Raw genomic sequence first — 19,136 nt, 5'->3', positions numbered from 1 at the left:
CCCCTCAGGCCCTCAGTCCCCCAGCCCCCCAGCCCCTCAGCCCCCCAGCCCCCCAGCCCCTCAGGCCCTCAGTCCCCCAGCCCCCCAGTCCCTCAGCCCCCCAGCCCCCCAGCCCCTCAGGCCCTCAGCCCCTCAGCCCCCCCAGCCCCCCAGCCCCCCAGCCCCTCAGCCCCCCAGCCCCCCAGGCCCTCAATCCCCCAGCCCCTCAGCCCCCCAGCCCCTCAGCCCCTCAGCCCCCCAGCCCCCCAGCCCCTCAGGCCCTCAGTCCCCCAGCCCCCCAGTCCCTCAGCCCCCCAGCCCCCCAGCCCCTCAGGCCCTCAGCCCCTCAGCCCCCCCAGCCCCCCAGCCCCCCAGCCCCTCAGCCCCCCAGCCCCCCCAGGCCCTCAATCCCCCAGCCCCTCAGCCCCCCAGCCCCTCAGCCCCTCAGCCCCCCAGCCCCCAGCCCCTCAGGCCCTCAGCCCCCCAGCCCCCTAACCCCTCAGGCCCCCTGTCCCCCAGCCCCCCAGCCCCCTAGCCCCTCAGGCCCTCAGCCCCCCAGCCCCTCAGCCCCCCAGTCCCCCAGCCCCCCAGCCCCTCAGCCCCTCAGCCCCTCTTCTTTTGTCCCTGCAGGTCTAACTGGCTGAAGCCGTGCTGTGGGAAGAGAGCGGCCGTCTGGCAGGTATTTTTGCTCAGTGCGAGTCTCAACAGTTTCCTGGTAGCCTGTGTAATATTGGTGGTGATCCTCCTGACTCTGGAACTTCTAATAGATATAAAGCTTCTCCAGTGTGAGTAGCAAGAGAGACACAAATACAAATTCATATGTCAATATTCACTGTGCATCCGCATCCCTCAGGGGTCCCCAACCTACACTGGGATTGTCCCCCAGCCTGTGCCACCGGCAGGCTGCGGGCCCCACGATGGCACATGGGGATTGCTGCTGGGGAGGGAACACATTTGGCAGCTTCTCTGTCACCACTGACACACTTTGTCCCTTTCCCCAGCATTCCACGATCAGAAACTCATGAGACAAAACAAAAGTTGGGGACCCCTGCGTGCGTCTTTTTTTTTTTTTTCTCATTTGGAATTTTCCAGGGTGAAATTTTTTTCTGGCTTAAACAGAGTTCCATTTGGGGAAGTCGATCACCTGTAGTAACTAAGCAACAGCCACTTATGTTTGTTCACTGGGACGTGGGTGGGTCATTTACATGTGTCTTGATAACTTGGAAGATGCTTTTCCACACCTACATTCCCAACCCTGCCAGTAACCATGTCTATAGGTCAGAACCCCATTTCACAGACAAAGCCGACAGTTTGAAGTCTGGGAATCTGGACCCTAGGTCAGAGGAACAGACCAGGGACTTCAAGCGACCAGGCTGTTCAGCTGTTTGGTCACTTTCCTTACTTTTGAGATTGCTTCCACCCTCATGACGTAGGCAGTTTGGCGCCACCTGTGGCCCCGGGAGGATAAGCTTCTTCTGACACACTGTGGCAGTGTGGCTGTGGAGTGGAGGCCTGCTTCCTGTCCCTACCCTTGGAGACCCGGCTCCCTCAGTATACCAGGGCCAGGGCGGTGGCTATGACCGGGCAACTAGCTTATGGGAAAGCCCCCCCCTTCTTATCCAGGAGGTGGACCATTTAAGTACGAATACTTTCAAGGTGGAATTACTGATTCAGAGAGCTTTCATTTCCCACTGTTGACAGAATTCCGGACAAGGTTCAGCCATCCCTAAACCCATTTTGTCCTCTGTCTTCTCAAATGCCCCAAGTCCTTTACTGGATCTCCTATGCTCAGGGGTTGTCACAGCTTCCTCCAAGACACACCAGCCTTGTCTGCTCTCTGGAAGGCCACAAGATTGCTTTTGTCTGATAAGCCTAGTTGACTTTTATGTAGCCGCTGGCCCCTTGGTTCCAGTTAAAGTATCTTCCAGCATTAAATGCCCAGTACTGGTTTTACACTCAACCTGTCTTCAATTAAACCATGCTGTAGACTTTCTCTCCACGCAACCAGACTGTCTGTGTTTTATGAGACCTGACCGTAATGGAGTCCTTCTTTCTCTATGGCGGATTGTACTGGGACCCCAGGCTTCTCAGGTTGTGACGAGGCATCGGGTAGACCTGAGAAACCAGCCGACACTGGAATTTTGCTTAAGATTAAGTCTCCAGGAGATTGATTTTGGTGGGAGATCCAATGGCAGCTCATAAAAGGCATCTTAAATTCCATAAAATGCACAACCTGAGATTTATGGCTCTTCTAAAGCAAACCATAAAAAAGGCACAGGAATTCATTTGAGAAATAATGGGGAGAGATTTTATGCATCCAGAATCATCTGAGGTCTTTCCAGAGCCACACAGGCCTCAGCCTCTTGGTTCTCAGTGGTATCCATGTGGCTCAGAATGTGGAGGAACACACGGTGTCTCCAGGGCTCGTCTTTCCAGGGTCACACTGGTCCCGAGCCAGGGGCCCGAGCGTCTCCACCCTGGAAGCAGCTATTGTAGCCTTCTTCCTCTTGGATTTGCTTGAAGACCTCATTTGTATCCACTCCCAGGGTCCACAGATTCTAGAATCACAGAATCTTCTATCCAATGAAGACATCTTTCTTTGAACCCAGGAGAACTTGAACCACTAGAAACAAGAAACTCTAGGGAGTCAGTGTGGCCCGCTTGCCACAGCACCCCTGCCTCCTCCCCCTAAAGTCCCCCTGATCCATCCGGAGAATGTCTTCTGGAGACTGTTCTGCTCTCTTTCTACCGAGGTCACCCCCACCTTTGCCTGGACCCCAGCACCTTGCTGTCAGCCTCACTGGCACATAAACTGTGACCCACTGGGGTTTGGAGGCTGTTGGCAGTGCCCTGTCCTTTAGAAGGGCTATCTGAGGATGCCTGGTGCACTGAAGAGGAAGGAGCTGGCAGCACCAGCTTTACCCTTGTCCACCCCAACCCACAGGCCCTGCTGCTGGCGCCCATCTGCTCCTCCCGCCAGGTGTAGCACCAGCCATCTTTCCAAATGGAAAGGTAGAGGCTTGCCTGGATCCCCACACAGAGCTGTGGGGACAGTGTGCTGTGTATCTCGAAGCTACCCACTCCAGTCCACAACTTTGCTGTGGTCATGACCCCTCCTTCCCTGGGTCTGGCTAGGACACAAAGGATGACAGCAGCGGGCAGGAGGAATCTGGAGATGGCCTTTAAGGAGGTGGCGGTGGTGACTGCCAGAGAGAAGAGCATCCGCCTCCACACAAGCACTGGGTACAGGTGCCCTTACTCTCTGACCCAGTTTCTGACAGATTTCCATAAGCACCCATGGGTCCCCAGGGGCCCACAGAAGTCTATGTTCATGCAGCACAGCCCCTTAGACTGGTGAGTTCAATTCCTCGCTCCTAAACCTGGCCCTCGCTGTGTTCATTGCAGTTTCCAGTGCTTTCCAGTTTGCTGGTGTCATTCACTGGATCAGTCTGGTCATTCTCTCTGTGTTCTTCTCAGAGGTAGGTAAAGATTCGGGCCCTGAAATCTCCTCTTGAGGGTGACTTACTCCCAGAGAACCTGGGCTTCATTTCACTACACATCTCCTAGCGTCAGGCCTGCTGCTATCCCTGAGGCTGAGTTTCACCATAGGATATGGCATAAGGAATGTCCACAGACACATACATGCAGGATAGTGGCCAACCCAGCAGTAGACATTTGCCTCTAAGCAGGCAATCGCTGCTTTGAATCCAGAATATATACAGGGCAGTCAGCTGAAGTCCGGGTGATGAATCTGTGAAGGAAAGATTGCCCATGATATAGGTAAAGACTGGAAGTTGTTGGTGTCACCAGTGACGTGCATTCAGGGGGCTAGGCCCAGGAAAACCAGATGCAGAAGCAATTAGGATTTGCTTGCCTCAGGCCAAGGCATAGAATATAGCCTTATCTCTGGGCAGTGGACTTATCCAGGTCCTGTGGAAGATGGAGTTCCAGGCTGGCAGACGGACAGCAGAGAGCTGTGTTTCTGAAGCAGTGCCTCAGGCAGATGCTTCCTAGTCTTACAGGTGTTGGTGGCTAAAGTTCAGATCTGGAAAGCTAAGTGGTATCTCCTAGCCCCTCGGTTTAGTGTGCTAACCGAGGTCTGTGGTCTGTTTAGAACAGACCCAGGTGGCCACTGGGTCATTTGACAAACCTTGCCACCAGGGCATCCCTCAGTTTTTACAAGGGGAGCAATTGACACCTCTTTTGAGCAGTTCCTATGCTGGCAGTGATACTGTGATCCATGTTTGTGGGACACTGGTTTGTAGCTGCTTAAGACAGGGCCTCCCAGAAGGATGGGAATGGCTTCATGCTGTGGGCTGTGAAGGGCAGAGAGTTTCATCTGGAACTAGTTCTTTCAAATAGAGCCAAAGACTGACCAGGTAGCTCGTCCCCTTGTTCACTCCACCCAGGTATCCCCTCCTTCTGTCACAGGTACACATCTGCGCACAGAGAGCCCCAGTAGGGTCTTCAATGAAAGACACAAATAAGATATGGAGCCTTCTGGGAACACACAGGCACAGGTGCACATACACACAGACATGGGTGCACACACACACACAGGCATGGGTGCACACACACAGGCACAAGTGCACACACAGACACGGGTGCACACACAGGCATGGGTGCACAGACAGGCATGGTTGCACGCACAGGCTCAGGTGCACACACAGACACGGGTGCACACACAGCTATGGTTGCACACACAGGCACAGGTGCACACACAGAGACACAGGTGCACACACAGGCATGGGTGCACACACAGGCATGGTTGCACACACAGGCACAGGTGCATACACACAGACACGGGTGTACACACTGGGCATGGGTGCACACACAGGCATGGTTGCACACACAGGCACAGGTGCATACACACAGACACAGGTGCACACACAGGCATGGGTGCACACACACAGGTGTGGGTGCACACACACAGGCGTGGGTGCACACACAGGCATGGGTGCACATACACAGACACGGGTGCACACACACAGCTGCTAGTGCACTGAAGCAGAGAGTACAGCACAATCTCAGAGGAAGATGGTGGGCCAGAGAAGAAGATGAACATGGGTGAGGCTGTAGAGTGAGCGATTGTCCGTTGTGGTCAAAGAACCCAGGAAGCCAGAATCCCAGGGCTTTTTCTGGCCTAGCCAATTGCTCTGCTGTCTCTCTCTCCTTAAAAATCAGAAGAGGTCTAGGCCTTCTACTTCAGAACGCTGAGTCTGCAGGGGCTGAACTGGGTAGCCAGCGTAGCAAACACAGAACACTGTCTTCCCAGGCCTTGGCCAGTGAGCATGGCTACAGCTGAGACAGCGCCTACCAGTCCCAACTCTGCATTCCCAGGAGCTTTTCTCACCAGCTTCCTGAGGCCATCGCCGGTGCTCAGACACCTGGAGAGGCCGACCGGTACCTTGAATCCCAGCTGTAGCTTGGGATTTCCATAGGGTCTATCCCTGCCTGGCCCCTCATTTCTGCTCGCTGGGATTCCCTCCTGCAAATCCCTGGGCCAGGGCCAGCTGTCTCCTTGATGCAAACTTTGGAAAATGTGCCCATGCCTGTGACTGCCAACAAAAATGTTTAATCAGTTGCCTCGGCTCTTCCCTGCTTTGGTTTTATTGGCTTTTGCAGAATTTATGGCCCAGTGTTAATTTGGCATCCCCTTCCTGTCAGTACCAGAGACAAACCACCTGAAACAGACTAGCTCCTGTGTGCAGAAATAACAGTCGTAGAGACCAGGCAGCCAACCCCCGCAAAGTGGGAAAGGGACTGGGGCTTCCCGCAGACTCAGCCGTCTCTGCAGAGCCTGTGGGGATGCTGAAGGCTAGCCCCTTGCCTTGGACCTTGTCATAGGTGGGAGGATGGGATGGAGCTAGGCTATCAAAGCAGCAGTAAACGCCCCCCCCCCCACGTGCCGTCTGCCTGGCGTGAAAGAGGAGCTGTGTACAGTGATCGCCTGTCGGGGCATCCTGGCTACCAAGAGTGAGTGGCCTTCTGTAGTCTCACAGAGCACCAGAAAGCCAAGAGTCAAAACCTTGCTGCCAGCCAGCTCTCAGAGGTCTTCTTAGCACAGCATTGGTGACTATAAGCCTTTTGTGCCTTCACAGTGACTAGGGTACCTCTAACGAAAAGCCAGAGAGCCCAGCATCTCTCAGCAGCATGTTAGGCCTGCACGCTAGCCTGCCAAGGTGCTAGGGATGCTCATAAAATACCACATAGGGCCAGGAAGTAGCTTAGCTGGTGTAGTGCTCACCCTGCATGCACAGAGCCCTGGGATCAAATTCCACACTCCATAAGCCAGGTATGGGAGTCGATGTTCACAATCTCAGCACTCAGGAGGTGGAGGGAAAATGAACAGAAGCTAAAAGTAATCTTCTGCTACATAGAAAGCTCAAGGAACAGCCAGGGATCCATGAGATCTTGTCTCAAAATACATACATACATACATACATACATACATACATACATACATACATATACACACATGCATACATATACACACATGCATACATACATGCATGTATGCACACACATGTATACATACATACATACATAATGCACACATTCATTTATACATACACATATACATACATGAATGAGTGAGAAGGGCATCCCAAGGTTATCACAGTTATGGTCAAAGCTCTCTGGGCTTCTGTCTCTTATGACTGCCCTCTAGGGGCCTGGCATTGGCAGGTCAAGAAGGAATCAGGAGTCTGGGTGAAAGACCAGGACCAAGGCCAGACACTGAGAACAAAGGTCTGACCATGCAAGGCCTGTGAGCACAAACCAGGCCTGAGAGGCGCTCTCTTCTCATCTGAGAGAAGTGCAAATGTCCCCTCTTAGAGCTGGCCCCTTCTTTCTCTGGTACATACCCAGGGATGCTGCTGAGAGGTCACGGGACCTTCTCTGGCTAGCTTGGGCTAGTTCCACACAGGGGAGCCATCGAGGGCTGCTGCCACCCCAGGGTCCTTTGCTGATTTCTGAGCATTGCTCCATGCCTAGTTTCAACTGAGCCTTAGGGAAGGACAATGGGCCATATTACAGGTTGGGGAGCTGAGACCTAGAGAGGTGGAGGAAACTGTCCAGAGTCCACAGGGGAAGTCGGACACAGGCCCTAGGTGGGTGAGCAGCCCACGGTCCCATCTTCACCATCCTAGAGTTCTGAGGCTGTTCCGGGAAGATGGGCCACTTTGTCCTGGGCAGGCTTTGGGGTACAGATAGGACAAAGGCTGACAGTCTGGCTTGGGCTCAGTTCAAGGACATCTGCTCATAAAAGCCACGCGTCTGAACAGTGAGTTTGGGGCCTTCTAAAATAAGCAGGATTGGGTGCCCTTAGGCAGACTAGGGTGAAGTCCCAGCAGGGGGATGGGGGGAAATGTGCTCATGCAGCTGGGCCCTGTGGTGCTTGGTCATACAGGGTCATCGTGTTCCCACAGGACCTTGGACAGCAAGAATAAGCAGAGTCTTTGGAATCAAACTGAGAATTGTGCAATGGGGTTTCCTAAGCATGGCCTGCCCTTGGCTAAGACCAGGCCCAGCTAGCCACTTGGAAGCAGAGAGCCCATTGTTCCTCTTTGTGGCCAGAAACTCTCATGGCCTCCTGCAATCCTTTCCAGGGAGAAGAGACCACAGCAGACCTGTAGATGGGGCCTCAAGGTGATGTCCGTGCGGTGGCAGCTGTAGCTGCTGCCTCCTTCCTCTCTCTTCAGACACTGAACCTGAAGCCCACCGACTCAGCTAGTCTAGGCTGACTAGTAAACCCCAGGACCAAACCTCTGGTTTGGGTCTCCCTGGTCCTATGAGAACAATACCATGCCAGGCTTTTACTTGGGTGGTGGGGATGTGAACTCAGGCTCCCGTGTTTACATAGCAAGCATTTACTGGCTGACCCAGCTCTCGGTGTGAATTCTCATAACTTTCAGGCATACATGTCTGTGGCATTTGGTACATACACAATATGTGACTGGTACTTCCAGCTGGGTCCAAAGCAGTTTTACCCCCAGATGAGACCCCCCATCCATCAACACTCATTCCCATGTCTCCTTTATAGATAGCTCTGGCCAACCCAGACCCACCCTATGTCTCTAGGAATGGAAGTATCCCTGTTTCCTGTAATCAAGATCATGTACTAGGTGGTCGTTTGTGTCTGGCTGGCTTCTGTCCGTAAGCATGTTTTCAGGCTTCTGTCACTAAGCATGTTTTCAGGATTGGTCCATGCTGCAGCGTGAGCCAGGACTCCGTTTCTTTTTCTGTCTGAATAATATTCTCTCCTATGGGTATAATACACCAGCCACCAGCTGAACCAAGCGTCTCTTCTACAATTTACATTTTTTAAGGGAAGAAGGGAGAGGGTGTCTGCCTCTGAGTCCTTTCTCTCCACCACATGGCTCTTGGGGCTCGAACTCAGGTTGTCTGGCGTGTGGAAAACCTTTAGCTGCTGAACCATTTCACCAGCCCCAGCCAGGTGTCTTCTGATGTCAGCTGAAGCAGCTTCCCAGAGATGTCCCCGGGGAAGGCCTGTCTCAGGAGGGAACCCAGATCTGGCCATTTGTCATGTGAAGGTCCTCACTAAACCAACCTGAGCCACACACTTCCCTTTGTATAGCATCAGCCTCCTAGCATCTGGGTTCTCGAGGAATCCCTCTTCTGCCCGTGCCTTGTCTCAGGAGGGCCCCGGGAACCTCAGTCACCAGATAGGAGATGGGAGAGTGTGTGGGGTGTCTGTCCTCCTTGCTCCAGAAGATGAAGGGAGTGTCTGCTCTCAGTGTCTATCTGAGAGAAAGTTCAGCAGTGAAGACACTGTGTGATCGGAGACAAGTCACTGCCTCTCTCTGGGCATTGTTGCATGAGCATCAACATAAGGAAATTGGCCCAGATGTGGGCTGCCCCCCTGACCCCACCTGAGGTGAGGCCAGTGCTTAGGCTGTAGGGTAGAGACTTTCCTCTCTCACTCTCTCCATGTTTCACACTGATGTGGGAGAATCAGGTTCCAGACCTGCCCCTGTAGCCATGAGAGCCTGAGTCCATCCATTCGTGCCCTCCTGCCCGTGCAGAGTAGACAGTACCTCCAACCCCAGAAAGGCTCAGCCAGGAACAGCGTGGTGATGCTGTGAGCAGCCCGTAGGTTCTGAGCACAGGCTTTCAAGAGCTTGCCTCCATGGTAGACATTTCTAGAAAGTTCCGTCCTGCCTGCTACTTCATGCTACGCCCTGCACTTGATTATTTCTCCTCTTGGGCACAGAAATGGATGGAAGCCTTATTCTGTCCCTGCCCCTCCCCACCCCCATCTCCTGGCATGGGGCTGGGCATGTGACCCCAACCACTGAAGGAATGAACTAGTTATATGTATCTGAGGAATTACTTTTGAAAAATCTCATTTCCATTTTTTTCTTTGCCGTGACTTTGACAGTGGCCTTTAGGAGCTGGCTGGCCAGTTAAATGTGAAGATGATTGTTCTATGTCAGCCGGACAGTGCTGATTGCTGTTCACAGTGTAACTCACCGTCAACAGAACTCTGCAGTCATGGAGATGGCCAACTCACCAGGTTTCTGGGCCAGGAGTTATAGCAATGGAAGGGCCTGTACTGTGCCACACGACAAGGGATGTCTCCCAACCCCATCTCTGTGGCCAGAAACAAACCCAGTGTTCTAACTACACAGTCTTCTCCTGGGAAAACATCCTTGCTGACCTGGCCCTAGAAACAAGCGGGATTTGACATTTGGCCAAAAGGGTTATGTTGGCTAGGAGGCCACAGGACAGACAGCCTTGTGACCCGTCCAGCAGGTCCAGTTATTCCAGGGTCCTGAAGAGGCACTACCTGAGGGTAAAAAATGGGGGGAGAGAGAAAAGGGAAGCCAAGCACGATAAGAAAGACAAGTCAGTCTGGGTTATGTCAAGGCTTCATTTAATGTCGGGGAGGTAAGTGGGTTTTAAGGCTTACAGAGAAGGAATTGACCTTCACACCAGACAAAGGAGGGAAGGGCAGAGACACCCCTAGCGATGGAAGCAGGAAGCGAGGAGGTCATCCAGGTGGGGACACCAGGAACATTCCGCGGTTAGGGCAGGAACATCTTGTGGTATTCTCGGGAATCTTCTCGCACTGATAGCTCATGGGGAAGGCTCTAATTAATTGTTCTTATATTTTAGCAGCCACCACCTTAGGGCCATGAGTAAGCATAAGTCCGAATTGCTCGGGACGGCTTCCCACAGCCTTGATAACGGCTTGTTCTTTGTATATACCCAGGGAGTCCCTGAGACTCCATCTGAATGGTCTGATATAGAAAGTAATTGACTTAATGTTTATAAGAATGATTTTACCGGCGTATCAGTTAAAAATTTTAACATGCCAAAATAAGAAAACAATCCCCTCCTCTTGTCTCACCAGCCTCAGATGAGCGCTGTTTACTCCATCCATTCCCCGGGGCCTCTCTCCTGCCTCAGCATGGGTTCCAGCTGGAGACATGAACCCCTTTCTTCACGTGGTTCACGTGAGGGACCTGCTAAACAACTGATCTTTGTGAACTAGAAAACAAGAGTCCAGACCCAGACCCTGCCCCCGCCCCTGCCCCATACTGTCCCATCCTGCAGCTAGCTGGTATTGGCTTTCCTCTGTCTCTGAGCTGGGTTTTGCCGCTGTCACACTGACAAATCACTATTTCTGCATCTGTTCAGTCCTCACAAATTCAGGGGAAGAGGGATCTCGTAGCTGTAACTGAGAGAGTCGACATTCCTGTTATTTTTCTTTACTGCTATGGGATGATTCCCAGAGAGACAAAGGCTGCTTTGACTCCATTGTCTTGCCAGGAAATTTTTAGGTGCATTAAGTAAGTTCAAACACGTCTCAGTGTATTCTAAGAATAAAGTATAAAACCCGAGGAGAAATGGCCTGGTTAGCACAAAGCATGTTGGCCTGGCCTTAGGTACTTACTTCACTAATGTGTATCAACACACTTATCCTATTTGACTGACATCTTAGAAATCTTTGGATTCTTTGAGAAATGTCTTTTTGCCTATGGATACATGTATATACATATACACACATGCATGTGCAGGTGCATATATGTGTATGTACACATTTATCTGCACACAGAGGTGCCAGAGGACAACCTTGGGGCAGTTGTTCTTTATAAGCAGTCCACCTTGGTTTTTTTGTTTGTTTGTTTGTTTGTGTTTTGTTTTTTTCTGAGACAGGGTTTCTCTGTGTAGTCCTGGCTGTCCTGGAACTCACTCTGTAGACCAGGCTGGCCTTGAATTTAGAAATCCGCCTGCCTCTGCCTCCCAAGTGCTGGGATTACAGGCGTGCGCCACCACCCCCTGGCTCACCTTGGTTTTTTTTTTTGTTTTTTTTTTTTGTTTTTTTTTGAAGCACGTCTCTCCGTGACCAGGGGCTTAGCAGTTGGGCCGGCTGTCCAGTGAACCCAGGGTTTGCTTGTCCGCACCTCCCCAGCTCTGAGATTACAAACGCCATGCCTGACTCCTGAGAACTGAACTTGGGATCTCACAATCGAGCGGCAGGCAGTTTACTGGGCTCTCCCCTGTCCTTATTATCATCTTTATTTCAAAAGGAAAACTCCAGTTTTGGTGACTCTCTGAGAAGAGTGCAGTGTTGGTATCTGTCCAGTAGCAGCCAGTAACTCGTGTCATGACAGTCAACCATGAACCAGTGCCAAAGCCACGCCATTTTTTGGTCTGCTGAATTCGCTGCTGTTTCCTTTGAGTGTTTTTAGTATACTAAGGCATTTCACAATAAAATACAGGGATACGTTGTAAAGTAATCAAGACCAAGGGCACTAAAATAGAAAATAGGTTCTGAGTTGAGAAATGTTTTATGAATTCACTATGAAACTTGCTTATCTGAAATTCCCGTGATTTATGAATGACTGTCGGGCTCACGAGAGCCAGGTGAGTCCTGCTGCTCCATTTATTCCACTCCCAAAGACCAGATTTCCACAGGTGACTTGTTAGCCTGCGTGATATGAGATGACACGTTTAAGTCAGGGATTTTAGTTAGATCGCAATTGTCGGAAGCTGGTGAGGGACAGCGTGCAGGCCTGGCAAGATCCATGCCTTGTAGCAAGGGAGAGTCACGGGGCTCCGGGCAGAGGGTCCCAGCGAAGCTTTGGGGACAGGAATTTGAAGAGCAGTCAGGAGGACGATTGACTGAGGCGATTGGCTAAGTCACCAGAAAGGTGACAGAATGGAGAGTTAAGGGATCCAGGGAGTGGGCGGAGGAGGACGGTGTGGGGAGAGGAGGTGCAGAGATCTGAGGGGCTGGCTTAGTCAGTGAGAGGACACTGATGTCCCTGGACTGATAATCAGGAAGACATCTAGACTGAAGATATAGAAGTGGGGCTTCGGAGAACTGGAGGTGATAAAGCCAGGGAATGAGAAGGGGGGACAGCCCTGGGAGACAGAAACCTACAAATGTAGCAGAGAGACCAAAGTCCAGAGTGGGGGAGGGGCAGGGGAGGAGGAGGAGGAAGGGGGTTGTCCTGGAAACAGGGCTCTTCCAGCAGGGCAGAGGCTAGCAACAGGAACTGCTTGTCCACGTGAGCCAAGGGCGTTGGCATCGGGGGCTCATTGGTGACTCTGGGGACAGGTTGGGGATTTAACTGCAGCATCAGGCTGAAGACAAACTGTAGCAGGCTCACTAGAGATGGCTTTTGCCTGGGAAGGAGGGGCAGGAGGCCAGTGGCCCAATGAACAGATGTCGTTCCCGAAGAGATTATTTTAATTTTTAGACTTGAAAATGTTTCTGTGCCAGGAGAAAGCTCTGGAACTAAGCCTTGTTCATTCTCTGGTCAGCAGGGTCTGGGATAGTGCCCCGTGTACTGAGTGCCCCATCAGTGCTGGTCACTTTGTTGGCACACACACAGTCACATAGCTGCTGGCCTTTGCTTTCCCCTGTCGCCTTGGACAAGTCACCTTAAAATCGCTGGGAATCTAATGCCAGAGTGAGACAGCTTGAGGGCACACACCGAAGTCTTGCCTGTGAGCTCAGGGCCCCCGCAGGTATCAGTTACAGTGTCTAGGTGGGGCTGTGCCCTCTGGACCCAGGGAAGAGACGGTCACCAGCCAGATCCCTGGGGATTTGGAAGGAATAAGCTGCAAACAGTGCTGTGTCCTTGTGGTCCTTCTCAAAGGACACTTGTAACTTCACAGACCTTTTTTTGGGAGAGGGAGGTTGGAGATGAGTTTCTCTGTGTGTCGCTTGGCTGTCCTGGAACTCGCTCCAGGCTGGCCTTAGACTCGCAGAGATCCACCTGTCTCTGACTCCCAAGTGCTGGAATTAAAGGTGTGTGCCACCACTAACTAGCACTTCAAAGTCTTTTTATTTTAATTTTATGTGTGTGTGTGTGTGTGTGTCTGTCTGTCTTGGAGTTTGGGTTTATGCACCTTAGTGCAGTGCTCAGGGAAGCCAGAAGAGGGCATCCAAGCTCCCGGAGCTAGACTTGACAGGGTATGAGCTGACCAGCATGGGTGCTGAGGGCCTAACTCCTCCTCTGCAAGAGCAGCGTGTGCTCTTCCTCACTGAGTCCTCTCCAGCCCTGGAATGCTCCTTTAAGAAAGCTGAAGACTGTTTCCCCTTCTGCAGGGTTCCTCGCTGTATTAGAGTTCTCTAGCACAGAACTGATAGGATGAGCACACACACATTCACACACTCACATACACTCACACATTAACATTCACACACACATTAACATTCACACACAATTCACACACAATTCACACACACACACGCATTAACACATGTTCACACATTTACACACACAATCCCTCACACATTCACACACACTCACACTACACATACACATACAATCACACGCATTAACACACATTCACACATATTCACACACGCATTACCACACATTCACACATATTCACACACACATTCATACACATTCACACACATTCACACATATTCACACATATTCACACACGCGCACATTCACACACAATCACTCACATTCACACACACTACACACACATACACAATCACTCACACATTCACACACATTCACTCACCTGAAGAAGTAGGCTCTAATAGTAGAACAAGTGACTTAGCATCAGGACAAATGAACTCCTAAGTGAGAGGTAGCGCAAGCAGGCAAAAAGCAAAAGCTTCCTTCTCCCACGCCCTTTTATGTGGGCTGCCATCTGAAGGTGTGGCCCAGATTTAGGGTGGGGCTTCCCACCTCAAATGATCCATTAAAGAGAAATTCCTCAACTGCGGCCAGGCCGGGTGCTAGGGTTTTAGTTAATTCCAGGTGGAGTCGGGTTGACAGCTGCCACACCCACATTCCTTTCTATTGCTGGGTACTTGGAACCTGATTCGGACTGCCTCTCACCACCCCCACTTAACATTTAACCCCAAGGAAAACTTGTCCAAAATCCACATGCCTCTGGGTCATCTCAGCTCCAAATCCACTCACTCCCAACCCGGCCAGGCTGAAGCCTCGGGCTGGGAGCTGGGGTGTTGCCCCCCTCTCTGAGGAAACTGTGAGCCAGGAGTCTTCCTTTGCCCGGAGCAGTTACCTTTTTGAAAACTGTGCTCAAAGCCAACGTAGATACTAGCAGCGGCCTCTTTCTCTATCCACTGGGATCTCCACACTGCTCTGGGGAGAGGCCGATTTCCCAAGGCGAGGGTCTCAAGCCGCAGACAGGGCAGGACGCCTCTGCCACTGGACCAGATGTAACGCTGAGGACTCGGCCTCTCTCTCTCTGCCACCCCGCGGAGGCCATCTTTTCCTCCCTTGACACTAATGAGCTGGGCTTGATGGAGAAAAGGAGAGGTAGAAGGGCCAGGGACCATTACCTGCCTCCTTAACCTCAGCGACTGCACTCAGGCGGGAGAAGCCTGGCTCGTGATAATTACGTAATGGATCATCTTTAAGGCCTGGCCAAGACTCTGCCCTGCCTTGCTGGTCTTGCTAGTCATGAGGACAGCCAGCCTGGAATGACAGGGACGGACAACCCAGGGCCCCTTTGAGAAAGCAGCGGCCTGGACTGGGAGTGAAGTCCACTTCTGTCGAGCTTGTTGCTTGCTCTACCGTGTCCTACTGCGGTTTGCAGCCGCCCTGCTGAAACAGTATCCTGAGTCTAGTATCCTGGGTCTCCCTGGGAGTGTTTTGAACACGAAGTGGGGTCACTGCACATTGAGAAGCATCTCCTCAGAGATGTAGGATGTACTAGGTCTTCGGGATGGATGGTGGGTCGGGCCCTTTGGTCCATGCCGGGAGGTTTCAGCTTAGATATTTGCAGCCGGAAGGAAGCCAGCAGGCGGGATACTGAGGAGCTGGTTCTCACTCTGGCTTTGACCTCAACTGGAAGCAGATGATCTGGGTGCTGCTTGCTGGCCGTGTGCCCCGAGCCCTTGTCTTTGCAGCCATCTTTGCTGCAGTTTCTGCTGGCTTAGGAAAGCAAGTCTCCCAGTTAGTGGTCTGGAGCTGACACCAGAGTTGGAAGACAGATGTACAAAGGGGTCACCAAGGAGGTCAGGCATGTGCTGAAGCCTGAACTGCTCTACCTGCATCCCTGGTCCCACAGTGGCCTGCAAAGCTAGATACCCCCCCCCCAGGGGTATCGCGGCCCCAGAGCTGGCTGCTGACCTCTTCTCCTCTGCCCTTCCATCATGCCTGGCCACCCCACCCCCAGCCTACATTCTATAGGAATTTCAGCTAAGACAAGTTTTATTTTATTTTATTTTATTTAAAGACAGGGTCTCACTTTGTCACCCTTGCTGGCCTGAATCTTACTATGTAGAGCAGGCTGGCCCGGAATTCACAGAGATTTACCTGTCTCAGTTTCCAGAGATCAGGAATTAAAGGCATGTCCATCACACCCCCAGCCTTGCTTCTGAGAAACTATAGCAGTTCTTTTTGTCTGAGGAGTGAAATTTATAGACACAGAAAACGGAAGGAGGTGGTCGGGGGCGTGGAGGAGCCTGGTGTTACTATTGAATAGTGCATATCTCATTTGTCTGTTGTGTAAAGGGTCTGGTGGCGATTGCCACACATGAGTGCATTTAACTCAGCAGGAGTGTGCTCTAGGGGAGTAAAGTGGTATTGTGCCTAACAGCATTAGAACCCTGGCAGCAGCAGCCATCTGGTAGATCACATTTGGCTCAGGCAATTTCCTTACTCCAGCCTGGGCCTTGTTTGCTGGGTTGAAGGTGGGTTCTCTGTTGTAACAATCCAAGAGAGAAAAGTGTCAAGTCCAGCACCCTAGGCGGAACAGACAACAAGAAAAGAAGCCAGGAGAGCATGGGGTTCCTACCCTGTGGGAGTCCGCCATGTAGAGAGGGAAGCCTCTGGTCCAGAGAGCAACTTCATCTCAGTCACCTAGGACCTTGGGCGGCTTCCTCAGCCTCTGTTCCTCTTAGTTCTCGAGACTCACACGTGAGGCGTGGCTCAGCACCCGGCTCTCATCCCCACAGCCTAGACAGCAGGTGTTACTCTCATCAGTATCTAAAACTGTGTCATCTAACAGCAGAAGGGAAAAGCCATACTGAGGGGAGAGATTCAGATTGCTCAAAGACACAGTCAGCCTTTATTGTGTGTGACCTTGAGAGATGTGGGAACCCTCACCCGACCCAGAACACTTCGTACCCCTGTAGTTAAGGCTGGAAGAACAGGCTTTGTTAAGTAGGGAATTAAGGCCTGTGAGGGGCTTAGAGCTGGTGGAGACCCAGCAGGCTTCCACCTCTCTCCTCATCCTTTTCTCACTGAAAGAAGGCACAGCCATGCCTACCTACACACAGAGCTAAGTCTGTTCAAGGGCGCAGCCCCCAAAAGGTCCACGTGCTTCTCACCAGCCACCGGGCAGAATGTAGACACATACATACAAACACACGGACACACACAGACACACACACAGACAGACACACACACACACACACACACACACACACACCAAGCCCAGGGAAAGCTGGGAAATGTAGTCTTTAGCCCTGTGGCCATGCCTGAAGACTTAGTGCAGGACAGAGAGATATGGAAAGCACCAGCTCTCCTCCTTTGCCATGATGCAGTCACCAGGTAACAGGAAAGACTCAGCACATTTGTAATTGCTTTTGTTGTGAGAGGAAGGGTGAGAGATGATGCTGAAGACGGATGCAGAGCCTTGGGTATCATCCGCTCTAAGGAATCTGTAGTATATTCTATATGTGCTGACGGGCTTTGAATGAGCCTGGCATACAGGATACTGAGGGGGTGGCACCTCATAGGTGGAGGGGCTGAGCCTGAGGACAGGGTACCACAGAAAGCAAGGCCACTGCTGTACTGAAACTGGGCACTGGTAGCGGGGAAGGGGAGGGTGTATACGCTGGGTGGACACAGGGAATAGTGAAGAACTGTACTTGTTACTACTGAGCATGGAAACAGTTCCAGACCTGAGCTCTGGAACCTTCTCGGAAGAGAGAACAATAACTACTTTTTTTCTTGTAAACTTGTCCTCAGACTGTTCTACGGATTGTGGTGCTGGGCATCTGGGATTACATCGAAAACAAGATAGAGGTATGACCAGTTTCTGTCCCCAGATCCTAGAGGCTGGAAAATGTTGCCTCATTTATCATAAGAGTCCAACTCTGCCCGGCATGCACCTGACCACAGGGGTGCCACTTGGGCACGGTGGTAGGGGGGGAAGGCTGGGAGGGGCAAACCCTGGCATCTCCCAATTGAAGAATTTTCTTTAAAACTTGCCTTGCTATTCACAAGATATACAGCTAAAGTTGAATCCATTTGAAAAGTCTTTGAGAGATACTTTAAAGCAAATAAATCTACTTGAGTCGCCCAGCCATGGTGCACTGGTCAGGGAAGCTATGGACTTATCTTAGCCTGGTGTCCACTCTGTTTTATGGAGATCGGGCAGCAGTGTGAGGAGAGATCACTACAGTGCTGGCGGTCCAGCTGCTGCCAGGGGTTTGTGCAGTAGTCCGAGGCCAGGCTAGCTTAGGTATCCAGTGTCAGTTATTTTCCTTCCCCTCCTCTGACTGTATTTTAGTCTCTCTGGGCTCAGACTTGGGAGCCTGCACAGAGGTCCTGGCCTCAGAAAGGCTCACACAGGCTGGGCTCTGGCAAGCATAGAGGAAGTCAGTGCCCAAGGCTTAATCACGTGGACTGCTCTCCTCTAGCTGTCTTGCCCTCTTGCAGCGTTAAAGACTCTGCACTTGTGAGAGGTGACACACGGCCCTGGGTCTTGCCACCCACAGATAAAGAGGCCCCTGTAAGGCATCAGCTCCTAGCCTGTCAATGAAAGAGTCACCTCAGTCTCCAACCAGGTCTAGGACATGGGAGACGGGCCTAAGGTTGTCTAAACTAAGAGCTATAGGAAAGCTGAGGCTGTGAGAATGAAGAATGCTTGGTGGTGTCCAGGAGGGAGAGGCCTCCTCAGAGGGAAAGCGCGGGCAGCTGGAGATGGGGCGAGCTTCTGGGAGGCGCAGGCTACCCGGAGACACACAGCTGATCTGGAACACTGAAGTACACCCCTTCCTCAGGTGTTTGATGGGGCTGTGATCATCCTGTCCTTGGCCCCCATGGTGGCATCCACTGTGGCTAACGGACCCAGGAGCCCCTGGGACGCCATCAGCCTCATCATCATGTTCAGAATCTGGCGGGTGAAGAGGGTCATTGATGGTGAGTGCCCTGCGGGGTGTGGGGGGAAGGGAGGGCATGAGCTCTAGCTGTCCACCTGAGAAAGGAGGACTCGGGGTGGCATGGTCAGTGTGGGGTGGGGTTGGGGGTGACCCATTGCACTGAGGAAGCCAAGCCCGCCCTGTCTCTTCAGCATGGTATTCTGAAATTACCCACACAGTCATGTGTCATACTTACCCATGAGTGCCCCACCTCCCAGCCCGTGCAACTAGTTATTTGGTGGAGCGGGGGTATTGTTTTTTTGTTTTTGAGACAGAGTCTCAATATGTAGCCTCGGCTGTCCCGGCACATGCTGTGTAGACCATGCTAGCCTTCAACTCACAGAGATCCACTTGCCTCTGCCTCCCAAGTAAGTGCTGGGATTATAGGTGTGTGCCACCTCACCAGGCTCTGATGAAGCTCTGTATTGTGTCCATGCAAGGCCAGACTTCACATAAGACTAGAAATCTCAACTTTGAAGAACAGTGTCATAAAACTGGGACATGGTAAAGAAGGTAATGACCCGGGGAGGGCCTC

General features: G+C 52.0%; 1 protein-coding gene across 1 annotated transcript in view; it reads left to right on the top strand.

Moving 5' to 3' along the window:
• Tmem266 (transmembrane protein 266) overlaps nucleotides 1-19,136 on the top strand; it is a 115,557-nt gene that overhangs the window by 72,424 nt on the left and 23,997 nt on the right. Inside the window, exons 4-7 of the mRNA XM_052188293.1 lie at nucleotides 610-764; nucleotides 3,385-3,458; nucleotides 17,427-17,483; nucleotides 18,464-18,602. Of these exons, the coding sequence (XP_052044253.1) occupies nucleotides 610-764; nucleotides 3,385-3,458; nucleotides 17,427-17,483; nucleotides 18,464-18,602 (425 nt within the window). The remainder of the gene's footprint in view (nucleotides 1-609; nucleotides 765-3,384; nucleotides 3,459-17,426; nucleotides 17,484-18,463; nucleotides 18,603-19,136) is intronic.

Source organism: Apodemus sylvaticus, chromosome 7 (assembly GCF_947179515.1).
Source record: "Apodemus sylvaticus chromosome 7, mApoSyl1.1, whole genome shotgun sequence".
Classification (NCBI taxonomy): domain Eukaryota; kingdom Metazoa; phylum Chordata; class Mammalia; order Rodentia; family Muridae; genus Apodemus; species Apodemus sylvaticus.
This window is presented reverse-complemented; position numbering and strand designations above follow the sequence as displayed.